We start from the raw sequence: 14,724 nt of genomic DNA on the forward strand, positions 1-14,724 counted from the left end.
AGGTCACATTTGGAAGGTCAAGCATTTGACACCCTTTTGGGGGGGTGTGGAGATGGTGGTCACCACCCAGCGGACAGGCAAATGAATCCCTTAGTGGAAATCACGACTAGGATTTCTCAAACTCGTTGCCAGAGGGAAGCTTTCCTGGGTTTGTGAACTGTGTAGCTGGTCGGGTGCCTGTGCTGGAATGGCTTAAGGAAAAAAATGGAGGGTCCAGGCTTTTTCTCATAGAGTTGGAAGAGACCACAAGGGCCATCGAGTCCAACCCCCTGCCAAGCAGGAAACACCATCAGAGCACTCCTGACATATGGTTGTCAAGCCTCTGCTTAAAGACCTCCAAAGAAGGAGACTCCACCACACTCCTTGGCAGCAAATTCCACTGTCAAACAGCTCTTACTGTCAGGAAGTTCTTCCTAATGTTGAGGTGGAATCTTCTTTCTTGTAGTTTGGATCCATTGCTCCGTGTCCGCTTCTCTGGAGCAGCAGAAAACAGCCTTTCTCCCTCCTCTACGTGACATCCTTTTCTATATTTGAACATGGCTATCATATCACCCCTTAACCTCCTCTTCTCCAGGCTAAACATGCCCAGCTCCCTTAGCCGTTCCTCATAAGGCATCGTTTCCAGGCCTTTGACCATTTTCTCAACACTTGTCCTCTCCCCCTGCCCTTACTTTGCAGGTGCTGCTGTCGGTGGCCCCTTCGGTGGAAAGTAGGGTCCCAGGGACTGGCACCAGGAGCTCTGGCAGCTGAAGATAGATTTGCAGGAGAAGATCTTGGCAATGTTTTCCCATTGAGCTGAAACAGAAAAAAAGAGACAGAAGATTACTGAGCCATACAGGAAGGGTTTCCAAGTCGACCAAATGTATCTGCTTCATATCCCCAGCTTTGCCCTCACTGGGCAATGCCAACCCAACAGCTTCGCCGGAATAAGCTATTTTAAAATGCAAGCCGCTAGTCCTCAGGGATACCAGATAAATCCCTGCAAACACGTGGAGAGTGAAGAAATGGAAACAAACAGTGCATGTTTCTTCCAGAGGGACTTTTTGAGGTTGCCAAGGATTTATGAGCGTTTTCCTCCAATCTTGAGCCCCCTAAGGTCCCGGGGGAGGGGTAGAACAATTAAAGCACAACATAAAACAACTTAAGATCAGAGAAATAAGGAGGGTCCTTAAAAATATATACTTCAAAAGAGGAGCGTCTTCAGCATTTGCCAAAAGCTGTCCCATACAATTAGATCTTATGCAAGAGGTTCCGTTCCAAGGGTTCAGTGTAGACACAGAAATGCATATATTCAAGCATCCGTAGCTTCCCAGAGCCGGGAAACCCAACACGAAAATAGTTTTTGAGCTCTCTGCATTGCTTAGTGGGCAAGGCCTGCTCAGCGGACCTGTCTGGGATACTCTTGTGAGATCTTGCAGGGCCGTCCAAGTTCCTTTGAGATCTTGCAGGACTATCTCCGGGCTTCCAGAGCCAGTGTGGCAAGAGGGCCTCACCTGGCAAGCGATGCAGAGAGCTCAAAAGCTCTTTTTGTTCTGGGAAAACCTCTCGTGTGTTTAATTTGTGCAATTTCAGCCGCTTTAAATGTGTGCAAGACGCATGCCTTGTCGTGGCGAAGGGGCTTGAATAACTCCAAGCAGCTGTGAGCTATGCCGTGCGGGGCCACCCAAGATGGACAAGTCACAGCTGAGAGTATAGACTAAATGTGATCCACTTGGAGAAGGAACTGGCAAACCACTCCAGTATTTTGCCAAGAAAACTCCATGCAAAACAACAACAAACCTACGGTTACGTGAAACATAATAAACACACAAGACAAAACCGGCTGTACTTTTGAATAAATAAGGTATACCGTTCATTGTATTAAATTGTAGATTTCAACGGAAGTCTCATTAAGTTCAACAAAAAAGCAGAAGAAGTTCATTCTCTAGTCCGGAATATCAGCCTTGTTTCGCCAACCTAGGCTTCATATGTAAGGCTCATATGTAACATTACAGGATAGTGGATGTTATAGCCACTACTATGCTATAAGATCCACTATCCTGTAATATTACATATGGTATGTACAGTTGTTTATGGTTTTTTACATTAATTTTGCTGAAAAAATGTGTGAGATTAAGCTTTTGTATTTATTTGCATTACCTAGAGCCTGATCTACTGATGAAGCCTAGGATTGCAAAACAAGGCTAATATTCCGGAAATCCTTGTCTTACACTCTGTGGAAGGATTCTGTGGAACTGTAACAACCTTTTGTGTGGATTATTGGACTCTATGAACAGACAGGTGGAATAGACACTTACACATGTATGGACCTTATGCATGAACTGACTAGAGAATGAACTGATCCACTGGGTCTTCCGCTTTTTTTGTTGGACTTTATGAGACTTCCGTTGAAATCGACAACTTGATACAATGAATAGTATACCATATTTATTCAAAAGTACAGCCAGTTATGTCTTGTGTGCTTATTGATTATTAAGAAAACTCCATGGACATTAAAAAGGAGAAGCTTTGAGAAGAAACTGAGAGTTCCCAAGGCATGCTCCGGTTCATGGGATCACGGAGAGTCGAACACGACTAAGACGACTAAGCAACAAACAACAACAACAACAAAGATGCACCCGTCTTGCAGGGCGAAGTGTGCCTTTTCCTGAGCGAGGCCTCACCTGTTCCCCCACTGCTGGATACAGGCTGTCAAGTACTCGGCGACTTTCTTGATGCTTTCGACATCTCCGTGGCAGCAGCTGAGCAGGAGCGGCAGGCGGGACTGAGTGACGGAGCAGGAGGCCTCTCCAGAGCGCTGGCTCCTGGTTTCCGATTCAGCCAGGATCAGCTCCACCAGGCTGATCAGCTCAGGGGCCTCGAGACGCAGAACAAACTCCTCCCTCCGTTTCTGCGATGCAATTTGGAGACGGATGTGAACAAAGGCAACCCAGGACTTTGAATCTCCAACACAAATAGGTATCTCAGCAGAGCAACAGCCATCGGTTGGGGGTTGCTCCTGATTTGGGTTTCCTGCAACTAGCGGGCTGGGAAGGTGGTCTAAAATAAAAAGGTAAAGGACCCCTGGACGGTTAAGTCCAGTCAAAGGCGGCTATGGGGTTGCGGCACTCATCTCGCTTTCAGGCCAAGGGAGCCGGCGTTTGTCCACAGACAGCTTTCCAGGTCATGTGGCCAGCAGGACTAAACCGCTTCTGGCGCAACAGAACACCGTGACGGAAGCCAGAGCTCATGGAAACACCGTTTAACTTCCTGCCACAGTGGTAACTATTTATCTACTTGCACTGGCATGCTTTCGAACTGCTAGGTTGGCAGGAGCTGGGACAGAGCAACAGGAGCTCACTCCATCACGGGGATTTGAACCGCTGATCTTCTGACTGGAAAGCCCAAGAGGCTCAGTGGTTTAGACCACAGTGCCACTTGCATCCCTGTGGAGGTGGTCTGCAATGGGGGTAGCCAACGTGGTGCCCTCCAGTAGTTGTCATAGACTCCAGCAGCATCAACCCAACCATTAGACAGGCTGGTTGGGAGTTGCAGTTCAACATCTAAGATCTGCAAGAGCTGTTTGACAGTGGAACAACAGTGGAATCATATATAATTGGAAAGTCAAGAAAGCAGTCCAAGGGTCCTCTAGTCCAGGGGTCAGCAAACTTTTTCGGGGGGGGGGGGTCCACTGTCCCTCAGACCTTGTGGGGGGCCGGACTGTATTTGGGGGGGGAATGAATGAATTCCTATACCCCACAAATAACCCAGAGATGCATTTTAAATAAAAGGACCCGTTCTACTCATGTAAAAACACGCTGATTCCCGGACCGTCCGCGGGCTGGATTTAGGTGGTGATTGGGCCGGATCCAGCCCCCGGGCCTTAGTTTGCCTACCTATGCTCTAGTCCAGCCCCCTGCAATGCAGGGATCTCAACTAAAGCATCCATGACAGATGGCCATTCAACCTCTGCTTAGAAACTTCCAAGGAAGGAGAGTCCACCACCTTCTGAGAGTCCATTCCACTGTCAAACAGCTCCTACTGTCCTGGTGTTTAGTCGGGATCTCGTTTGTTGGAACTGGAAGCCAATGGTTCGAGTCCTACCCTCCAGAGCAGGAAGAAAACAAGTTTGCTACTGCTGAACTAAGCCACCTTCAGGAGCTCATCTGTGGGCTCACATCTGTGGTCAGGCAAGGGCCCTGGGTTTTAGTCGCAGGGCTCTTTGGATCCATTTGTGCAGGATCATTGAGAATGGCCTTTTGGGCCAGCAAGCCTTCCTTCCTTCTTATGCCCCAACCGCCCAACAACAAGTTGACTTGAAAAGGGCACCCCCTTCAGCAGGAAGAAATGCCGACCAAGGAAGAATGGAGGAGGAAGTTGACGGAATATGCAGAGATGGACAAATTGACTGGGAAGATAAGGAACCAACGCAATCAGAGATTTTCCGAGGACTGGAATAAATTTACAGAATATATCAAAAATGTATGTGAGGAGCAACTAACGCTTGTTGGCTTTCAAGAAGCTTTGTGAAAAAGATTGACTGAAATGTTGTTTGAAAAATAGGTTAAAATTAAGAGAGGTGAAGTGCAACATAAAATTAAGAAATGTGAGAAGCAGTGATAATTTGGAAGAATTGTCAAATAGGTTGAGGGAAGTCCAAAAGATGTTTATGTATAAGGCGAATGTTAAATTTGGATAAATTGTGTATTGGAAATTTGAATAAAAATTAATTATAAAAAAAAGAAAGAAAAGTGCACCCCCTTCACGCCAGGGACGGGGAACGTGGCATCCTCCGGATCCCATTGGACTTCAGCTCTAATGATCCCTGACCACCAACCACGCTGCCCGGGGCAGATTGGAGCTGGAGTCCAACCATGCCTGGAGGGAGGCCACGGAAAGGCCACCTTCTCCTTGCTGAGCTGCGCAGTAGAGAAAGCAGCTCATTACCTGAGGTATCCTCTGATCCCGTCCTTGCCAAATGCGAGGGATGTGAATGCAGGCCCAGAGGAAATCCAAGGACGCCGTTGGGTCAAATCTAAGCAAAGACATAAACGCAGGTGTGATAAATCAAAAGGAGGGGGAAATGGCACAAAACCAACTCGGGAAACCAAGGAGCAGAACCTGGGATCCACTGCCATCACTCTGCTGCGTCTGTCTCCATCTGACAACCATCCACTGCTCTCCCCAACACCTGATACACAGCAGTGGCGTAGCGTGGGGGGTGCAGGGGGGGCCGGCCGCACCGGGCGCAACATCTGTTAGGGTTAGGGGGCGCAAATCCACGGGTTAGGGGGCGCAAATCCACGGGTTAGGGGGCACAAATCCACGGGTTAGGGGGCGCAAATTACTTGCCTTGCCCCGGGTGCTGACAACCCACGCTTCGCCACTGATACACAGTCACACACACACACACACACACACACACACTGGCAGATTAAAACTGGGCTTGGGGGGAAGGTTCTTCCATCTGAAATCTGTTTCCTCCCAACTGCATGCCCCTCCTCTCTCCCCAGGGCATAAGGAATCACGCCTGCAAGGGGGGCTGCAGGAACGACCAGCCCATTTCAATGACCTGGTGGCAAAGAGGTTGTGTGCATGGCATGAAACAGGACCTGCAGGTCACTGGAAAGCAGGTGCCAGGAGCAGCTCACATGGCTTTGATGAAGTCAACCCTTTATTCAAAGAAACAAGACAACTCCAGGAGGGCTAGACCTAGTGAGCACCTCAACTCTTCCTGCTTGCTCCTAAGAGGCAGCTGCAAGGACTGAAGGTTCCTGCCTTCCCACCGTTGGCTAAGCCTCCCTTTCCCAAGCAATATGAGACTCCTTCGTCTTGTCTGCCTTTGCTCCACCCTCTTCATACCTCTGCGGGTTCTGGGAGACCAGGGGAAGGGAAGCTTTTGCCTCTGATTCTGGACTGCTCTCTGACACAGCCTCTTTCTGCTCACTGAGCCCTGTCGCCTCTTCAGCTTCCGAGACTTCCTCCTCCCAGTCTGCTCCCTCCTCCTCGGTGTCCCACCACCACTCCCCTGGCTCTGAGCCTTCTTCCCCTGAGAGTTCCCCAGTTGGTGCCTTCCACCATTCCTCTGCATCTAGCCAGTCCATGCGAGCATCTCTGGCACTGCACCTGAGGCCATGCGAGTCAGTGGTTCTTTGCACAAACACTTTTATCTATACAGTGGTACCTCTGGTTGTGTTCCAGAGGCCCATTCGTAACATGAAAAGAGCGCAACCTGAAGTGCCGTATCTGCACAGTGCGCAGCGCATTTTGGCGCTTGTGTGCATGTGCGAAGCGCGATTTAGCACTTCTGCGCATGCGCAAGCAGCGAAACCCGGAAGTAACCCTTTCTGGTACTTCCGGGTCACCACAGGACGTAACCTGAAAGAACGTAACCTAAAGCAAACGTAACATGAGGTATGACTGTACAGTGGTACCTCGGGTTACATACGCTTCAGGTTACAGATTCTGCTAACCCAGAAATAGTGCTTCAGGTTAAGAACTTTGCTTCAGGATGAGAACAGAAATCGTGCTCTGGCAGCGCAGCGGCAGCAGGAGGCCCCATTAGCTAAAATGGTGCTTCAGGTTAAGAACAGTTTCAGATTAAGTACGGACCTCCGGAACGAATTAAGTACTTAACCCGAGGTACCACTGTATTGTCGCATTATGTATCGATGCTGCACGCCGCCCTGTCGTTTTATGATGCAGCGATACAGATACACTTTTTACGAATTAGCGAAGCCACCCGAAGAGGCTCTGGGTTGACCCACCTGTGCTCTCGGCTTTTGCCAAGCAGGATCTTGATGCAGCGGTGCAGTGTGGTCCAGCTGGACTGGTGAGTCAGGAGAGCCAAAAGGTATGGGCGGAAAGAGGGTGGCTCTGATTCGGAAGAGCCATTATCCTGAAAGAGAAAGGGGAAAGGTAACTATGGAGGGATATGGGACTGAAGCTGGGATCTTTTGCTTGCAAGTCAGCTGCTTGGCTACTGAGCTACAAGGGAGTACTTGGGGCAAAGAGACGAAGACAAGGCAAAGCCACAGAGGGCGATGAAGGCAAAGGCAAGAAGCTTGCACAGCTGTCAGGCTTTGGGGAATCGGATCCCTTCCCCGGTGGCAGTAAAGAAGCAGATCAAACGAAAGGAGCATTCTTACCAGTTAGTTTCTTTAATAATCACAGCGAAAGACAAAGGAATGCATATCTCTCTAGAAATGGTGTTGCTCCCAGTAAAGGTTTACCCCCTCTGTCCCCATAAATCTACATCATTCCTACGTCAGGGAATCTGAGCTCTGCGCTTTCTGTTCTATCACTCTCAGAGCCCGCCTAGTCTTAGGCGAAGGGGGGTCAGGAATGCTTCCCAAAGGAACTGAATCTGCCATCTGTCTCTCTCCTGGTGTTTCCTCTTCTAGCTGTTCCTCACCCGGTATTTCCCAGTGTGGCGTTTGCCCGCCTAGGTGTGTGACATCATTCTGGGTTCATAAGGAAAGGGTTAGCTAACTGTAAAATGACTAACCAATGGGAACCCAAGGAGCGGAGTTAATTGTGTATAAGGTTTAAGCACAGAGGGGGTTTTTAGAGTTAGAGTTAGGGTGGTTGAGAAGACAGTCTGGAGTTAGAAGAGACAGAGAGGATAAGTCTGTGGGTTGGGCTAGTCTGATGTGAGAGAATGAGAGAATTTCTTAAGAGGAGTCAGTCAAACAGTTGAGATAATCAGTCAGAAAGTATTAGGAAGGTATAGGCCGGTAAAGAAACTAAAGTTAAGAAACTGACAGGAATATTATCTGAGAAACCATAAACTTGTTAATGTTTATAAAATAAACTTGTTTATTTGGTTCACATTTAACAACTGTCTGGACTCAGTGTTTTACCTGAGAGTAACTGGTTGGTGGCAGCGGGGAAGCGAGCACAGTGGTGGCACAGGGATCAGTAGACCGTTAAATGTTCGGGGACCCTGTGTGATCGCCACACCCAGCTTTTCCCATCTGGATCATGCCCCTCTGCAAACCGCTTTTCTAAATCTATACTGCCCTCCTGCCCTTGGGAAGCTTCAGGAGAAGGGGCGGTGGCCCCCACCATTCCTCCTCAGTCCAGCCTCTGACAGCAGCTCCGGACACGGGGAAGGAAGTCCCCACTAGGATGTCTTCAGCAATTTCAGCTCTTGGGAGCTGGAGACAGTGGCGTAGCGTGGGGGGGGGGGCGGGCGGCCGCACCGGGCGCAACATCTGGGGGGGGGCGCGCTCGCGCTTGCAGCTCTCTGCCCCTACCTGGCTCACTCTCTCTCTCTCACTGCAGTGCTGGCTGTGCGAATCCGATCCGAGCCGCCGGGTCGCTGCCCACTGTGGAGGGGGGGGGGTGCCAGGCATGCGGTGCGGAGAGAGAGCGAGGGACTATCTGGGGGAGGGACAGTGCAGCGGGGGGAGGGGGCGCAAATTACTTGCTATGCCCCGGGTTAGGGGGCGCAAATTACTTGCCTTGCCCCGGGTGCTGACAACCCACACTACGCCACTGGCTGGAGATGCCACCTGACATCACAGGTACACCAGGCTTGATGGCTCCTCACCTTATTCCAGGAGAAGAGCAGCCTTTGCTGGAGATCTGGGCAGTTGCTGATCACTTCGGGGTCCAGTATCTCCAGCCAGTCGATGAACAGGCCAGAGGAAGGCCCCAGCTGGCAGGTTTCGGCACTGGTGGGAGAAAAGGAGGAAGGAGACATTGAAAAATACCGACAGGAAAGGCAGGCGGCTGAGCCTGTCAAGGTCTTAAAGAGGGCAGAGGGCAAACCTGCCCAGCCAGCAGCCCACCTGCAGCTCTCGGTTTCTTTCTTCACAGGGGTCTCTTCTTTGTCCTGGAGCAGCAGCGAGCTCACCACAGAAATGGGCCCCGTGGCAGGGAAGCAGGATGGCATCTCCATGGTAACCGAGAAGAGGGAAGCCAGCAGTTCCTCCAGGTACGGCGAGTGTGTTTCTGTCAGGCCTCGAAGGACTGGCAAAATGGAGGGAAAGGACAGAAGCCAGTTAAGAAACTGAGCGGAAGCCAAGAAAAATAAACAATTTATTTATGTATGCTACAACAGCGGCAAGAGTCTTGATAGCACAAGGATGGAAGAATGAGGAAATCCCAATGAAAGAACAGTGGCAAGAAAAATTGATGAGTTATGCAGAACTGGCTAAATTGACATACAAACTGTGGGACAAGGACAACTGTGACTTTAAGGAAGAATGGGAACTTTTTACAAAATGAACTGGACTCCTTGGCAGGTTTTGAATAAACATACACAAATTTATTGGTTGATAACATGATAAGATAGACAATGCAAGGATACGTATAATTTTATAACATGCAGAGAATAATGTGTGCAGAGAAATCAGAGAGGAGCTGTTGGGTGGGGGAGGGAGGGACGGGTGGAAGGGGGAGCAGGAAAAAGGGGGGAAATAATGTATGTGATTATATGATTTGATAATTTGTTATGTTGAAATTGCTTAATAAAAATATTTTTTTAAAAAAAGAAACTCAGCGGAAGCATGGGAGAGAAAAAGGTGGTCGTGTCTCCCAGGACTTGGATTAAAACCTTTGCACTAAATGCCCTTCAGAGCAGAGGCTGGGAACCTTGAGGACCTCTCCAGACTCTGCCGGACTACAGCTCCCATCATCCCTTGCTGACTGGGGGCTGATGGGAGTCGGAGTCCAGCAGCATCTAGAGCAGCGGTTCTCAACCTGTGGGTCCCCAGATGTTGTTGGACTACAACTCCCGTCATCCCTGAGCTCTGGCCTTGCTAGCTAGGGGTGATGGGAGTTGTAGTTCAACAACATCTGGGGACCCACAGGTTGAGAAATGCCGATCTAGAGCGTGACCTGTCCCTGAAGCTGTGCCATGGATGGAGGCAAACGAAAACAGAAAAACAAGGAACAGGAACCGCAGGAGGTGCGCAGGAGAATGTTAGCTAGAACTAGCTAGGGAAGGCAGGAAACGGACTGAGCGAGGAAAGGAAGTAGCTTCACACTCCTTGACTCTCAGCACTTCATGCACTGGGTGCCAAGCAATGACAGCCTTTGGGCTCTCCGATTTCAGCAGCGCTCTGTGCGACACTAAAATCCCCGCTGCCTCTCGCACTCTGTTCTACAGCATTGCTGTGGCGCCGTGGCATAGCGTGGGGGGTGCAGGGGGGGGGCCGGCAGCACCGGGCGCAACATCTGGGGGGGGGCGCTCTCACTCGCAGCTCTTTGCCCCTACCTGGCTCACTCACTCTCTCTCACTGCAGTGCTGGCTGTGCGAATCCGAGCCGAGCCGCCGGGTCGCCGCCCACTGTGGAGGGGAGGGTGCCAGGCGTGCGGTGCGGTGCAGTGCGGAGAGAGAGCGAGGGACTATCTGAGGGAGGGACAGTGCAGCGGGGGGGGGGGGGCAAATTACTTGCCTTGCCCCGGGTGCTGACAACCCACGCTACGCCACTGCTGTGGCGTTCCTGCAGCTGGTTCTGAATGTGATGTATTTTAACTATCATTTTCAACCAGTTTTTTTAAAAAAAGTATTTTCAATTGCACCTCACACTTAACTTGTGTGATTTCTATCTTGCAAGGCTGGCTGGTTGAAATCGTACAAATTAAATGCGTGCAAGGTTTTCCCGGTGCAAAAAAGAGCTTTTAAGCGCTTGAATTTGATTTCTGGGCAAGGTCCTCCAGGGTCACCTGCTCTGCAAGCCTGGAGACAGTCGCGCGAGATCTTGCGGGAGATCTCACAGAAACTCAAGACGGCCCTGTGAGATCTCATGAGAACATCCCAGAGCTGTAAGGATGCCCATGCAGTGGCGGTTCCAAGAGGGCAGCTCAGGTATGCATAGTTTCACCCTGGAACGATACCGTATTTTTCGCTCTATAGGACGCACCCGACCATAGAAGGCACCTTGTTTTAGAGGGGGAGAACAAGAAAAAAAAATTCTCCCCCTCTCTGTTCAGCGCCCCTTCAACGAAGGGGCAGGAGAAACCGAGCCCCTTCCATTTCTCCTCCCACTTCGCTGAAGGGATGCTGCACAGCTCTCCCTCTCTGCTGAAGCCAGGAGAGTCTTGCTCTCCTAGCTTCAGCAAAAGGAACCCAAAGATTTCGGAGTGCAGCGCGAGTTCCTGCTGCGCTCTGAAGGCTTCAGGGATAGCGCTCCAAAGCCTTCGGGTTCTGTAATGGTTCTAGGGGTTGCTCGTGCGTAAGTTGCCATTACTCCTGGCTAGGTTGCCTGGTTGAACCCTTTCTGTCTGGACAGCCTTAAGTTCCGTGGCTGCCTCAGTCGCTGGCAGAATCCGTCAGTGGGCGTTTCTTGAACCTCTTCCAGCATAGAAGCTGTTTGACGCCCAGTCTCCTCCTACTTTGCCTGCGCGAAAGTCTTCTGCGCAAAGTGGGTGTGGGCAGCGGAGTACTCGTGCCCTCTCCGCTGGTCTCCGGCGAAGAGTCCTGGAGCCACCTCTCCGATTCCCCCATCTGCCCCCCTTCTCCACTGGTGTTACGCTGATTTCCTTCCCCAGCAGATGGGCTACCTCTCTCCCTACTGGGACCCTCTCCGCCATCCCTCTGGAGCCTCCTCTCCGCCTCCAGCTCCGATGGCAGTTCCCTGACAGGTTCCTTTCACTGAGCCAGGAGAGTCTTGCTCTCCTGGCTTCAGCAAAAGGAACCCAAAGCCTCCGGAGTGCAGCAGGAGCTCCCGCTGCACTGCGGAGGCTTCAGGCGGCTATCCCTGAAGCCTGGAGAGCGAGAGGGGTCGGTGCGCACTGACCCCTCTCGCTCTCCAGGCTTCAGTGAAAGCAACGCGAAGCCTCCGGAGCGCGGAGGGAGCGTTCCCTCTGCACTTTGGAGGCTTCATGTTGTTATCGCTGAAGCCAAGGAGCCTGCATTCGCTCCATAGGACGCACACACATTTCCCCTTAATTTTTGGAGGGGGAAAGGTGCGTCCTATAGAGTGAAAAATATGGTAATTAATATGTGGTGGGGTTGCAAGGAAATAAAGAAGTTTTGGGGAATAATACATGAGGAACTTAAGAAAATGCTAAAAAAAAAACCTTGATAAAAAATCCTGAAGCTTATCTGTTAGGGTTGGTGGGCAAAGACACACCACATAAGAAAAAAAAATATTTTTATATGCAACAACAGCTGCTAGGGTAGTGATTGCTACTAAATGGAAATCTCAGGACACACCAACAAAGGAAGAGTGGATTTGTAAATTAAGTGAGTATATAGAATTGGCAAAATTAACTTCAATTATAAGATATCAATCAAATCAAAAGTTAAGAATGGAGTGGAAGTATTTCAAAGATTACAGTGGTACCTCGGGTTAAGTACTTAATTTGTTCCCGAGGTCCATTCTTAACCTGAAACTGTTCTTAACCTGAAGCACCACTTTAGCTAATGGGGCCTCCTGCTGCTGCCGAACCGCCGAAGCACGATTTCTGTTCTCATCCTGAAGTAAAGGATTTTTATTATTATAGAATGCAAGGGGAAAAGGTAGAAAGAAATATAAAGAAGTCGAATTGCTGTGGAGAGAAGTAGGGTGGTGGGTTTTAAAATTAAGTGTATAATTATGCAGCTGTTTTAATTTAGGTATTATATTTTATGTGAGGGAATCATTGGGAACTTTGGTTATATATATATGTTAAGTTTCAATAAAGATCTTTGAAAATTAAAAAAAAGTATGCACAGTTTCGCATATAGGCCAAACCCTCAAATCTGAACCTTTGCATAAGATACTAATCGTATTATAATACAGTGGTGCCTCGCAAGACGAAAAGAATCTGTTCCGCGAGTCTCTTCGTCTTGCGGTTTTTTCGTCTTGCGAAGCAAGCCCATTAGCGGATTAGCGCTATTAGCAGTTTAAGGGCTATTAACGGCTATTAAAGGCTTAAGGGATTAGCGGTTTTGCTGCTAAAAGGCTTTTAGCAGCTTAGCGCTTCAGAAAAAGGGGTTTTGGAGCGGAAAAAACCCTCAAAAATTTTCGACAATTTTCGTCTTGCTAAGCAAGCCCATAGGGAAATTCGTCTTGCGAAGCGCCTCTGAAAACGGAAAACCCTTTCGTCTTGCGGGTTTTCTGTCTTGCGAGGCATTCGTCTTGCGGGGCACCACTGTAGTGCATTTTGTAGTGCAGTTTCTAAATGTTGGAAGCTGCCTTGAATCCCAACCAAGAAGAGAGGCAGGACCTAATTGCACCTAATTGGACGCATAAATGCTGGAGGAAAGAGTCAGTCCAAGTCTGGCCCAGAACACCCGTTTCCCAGCAGCCCGTGGAGAAGAAGAGGAGCAGGAGACGTGGATGATGGACTCAAGGGCATCCTGATCAAATCTGCAGATGACACCAAACTGGGAGGGGTGGCTAACACCCCAGAGGACAGGATCACACTTCAAAACGACCTTGACAGATTAGAGAACTGGGCCAAAACAAACAAGGTGAATTTTAACAGGGAGAAATGTAAAGTATTGCACTTGGGCAAAAAAAATGAGAGGCACAAATACAAGATGGGGGACACCTGGCTTGAGAACAGTACATGTGAAAAGGATCTAGGAGTCTTGGTTGACCACAAACTTGACATGAGCCAACAGTGTGACGCGGCAGCTAAAAAAGCCAATGTAATTCTGCGCTGCATCAATAGGAGTATAGCATCTAGAATAAGGGAAGTAATAGTGCCACTGTATTCTGCTCTGGTCAGACCTCACCGGGAGTACTGTGTCCAGTTCTGGGCACCACAGTTCAAGAAGGACACTGACAAACTGGAACAGAGGAGGGCAACCAAAATGGTCAAAGGCCTGGAAACGATGCCTTATGAGGAACGGCTAAGGGAGCTGGGCATGTTTAGCCTGGAGAAGAGGAGGTTAAGGGGTGATAGGATAGCCATGTTCAAATATATAAAAGGATGTCACATAGAGGAGGGAGAAAGGTTGTTTTCTGCTGCTCCAGAGAAGCGGACACGGAGCAATGGATCCAAACTACAAGAAAGAAGATTCCACCTAAACATTAGGAAGAACTTCCTGACAGTAAGAGCTGTTCGACAGTGGAATTTGCTGCCAAGGAGTGTGGTGGAGTCTCCTTCTTTGGAGGTCTTTAAGCAGAGGCTTGACAACCATATGTCAGGAGTGCTCTGATGGTGTTTCCTGCTTGGCAGGGGGTTGGACTCGATGGCCCTTGTGGTCTCTTCCAACTCTATGATTCTATGATTCTAGGAGAGCAGCTGGTGCTGCTTCACCTGTGATCGGAGGAAGGAGGAAGCGAGACGGGTCTTACCTTTGCTGACCAGCTCAGGCTCCACGTTATACTTCTCCCCAGACTTCAAGGTGGTGATGATGGCGCAGACAGTCGGGCCGATGACGTCGGCGTCCCGGCGGAAAGCCAGAGCCTCGGCAAGGTGCAGGAATCCACCGCGGACTGCCAGGAAGAAGAGAGGAAATAAAGGATCGCTCAGGAGCCAGGCCCAATGGTTGCGCAGGCCCTTTGACTACAGACAGGCCCGAGTTCGATTCCTACCACCTTCTGTTACAAGGTCACGGCTGATGGGAAAGGCCTCTGCCTGATAAACTTGGAGAGCTGACGCAAGGTGGAGGAACCAGTTCTGAGTTATGTGTGGGGCCTCCCATGCCCATGAAATGGAAGCTGTGGTTACTGCAGGATGCTGCAGCACAATTGCTAGCAGCAGTGAGACCAGGTTGGTTAAAATCAATGATTAAAAAAAATAAATTTTTAAAAAAAACAGATTTTTTTTATTTAAATTGGATTTTAGAAAAAAAAT

At 49.5% G+C, this 14,724-nt stretch overlaps 1 protein-coding gene across 2 annotated transcripts in view; it reads right to left on the bottom strand.

Moving 5' to 3' along the window:
• Positions 1–14,724, bottom strand: part of INTS1 (integrator complex subunit 1) — an 89,881-nt gene that overhangs the window by 17,912 nt on the left and 57,245 nt on the right. For both annotated transcript variants that reach the window (XR_014504883.1, XM_083413298.1), the window contains exons 32-38: positions 14,223–14,363; positions 8,775–8,955; positions 8,534–8,657; positions 6,747–6,877; positions 4,927–5,014; positions 2,664–2,890; positions 672–795 (exon numbers count right to left, since the gene is read on the bottom strand). Coding sequence is in view for 1 of the 2 variants with exons in the window: in XM_083413298.1 (XP_083269424.1) it covers positions 672–795; positions 2,664–2,890; positions 4,927–5,014; positions 6,747–6,877; positions 8,534–8,657; positions 8,775–8,955; positions 14,223–14,363 (1,016 nt within the window). In the remaining variant the exon portion in view is untranslated. The remainder of the gene's footprint in view (positions 1–671; positions 796–2,663; positions 2,891–4,926; positions 5,015–6,746; positions 6,878–8,533; positions 8,658–8,774; positions 8,956–14,222; positions 14,364–14,724) is intronic.

This window comes from Podarcis tiliguerta, assembly GCF_965153285.1.
Source record: "Podarcis tiliguerta genome assembly, chromosome: 14".
Lineage (NCBI taxonomy): Eukaryota > Metazoa > Chordata > Lepidosauria > Squamata > Lacertidae > Podarcis > Podarcis tiliguerta.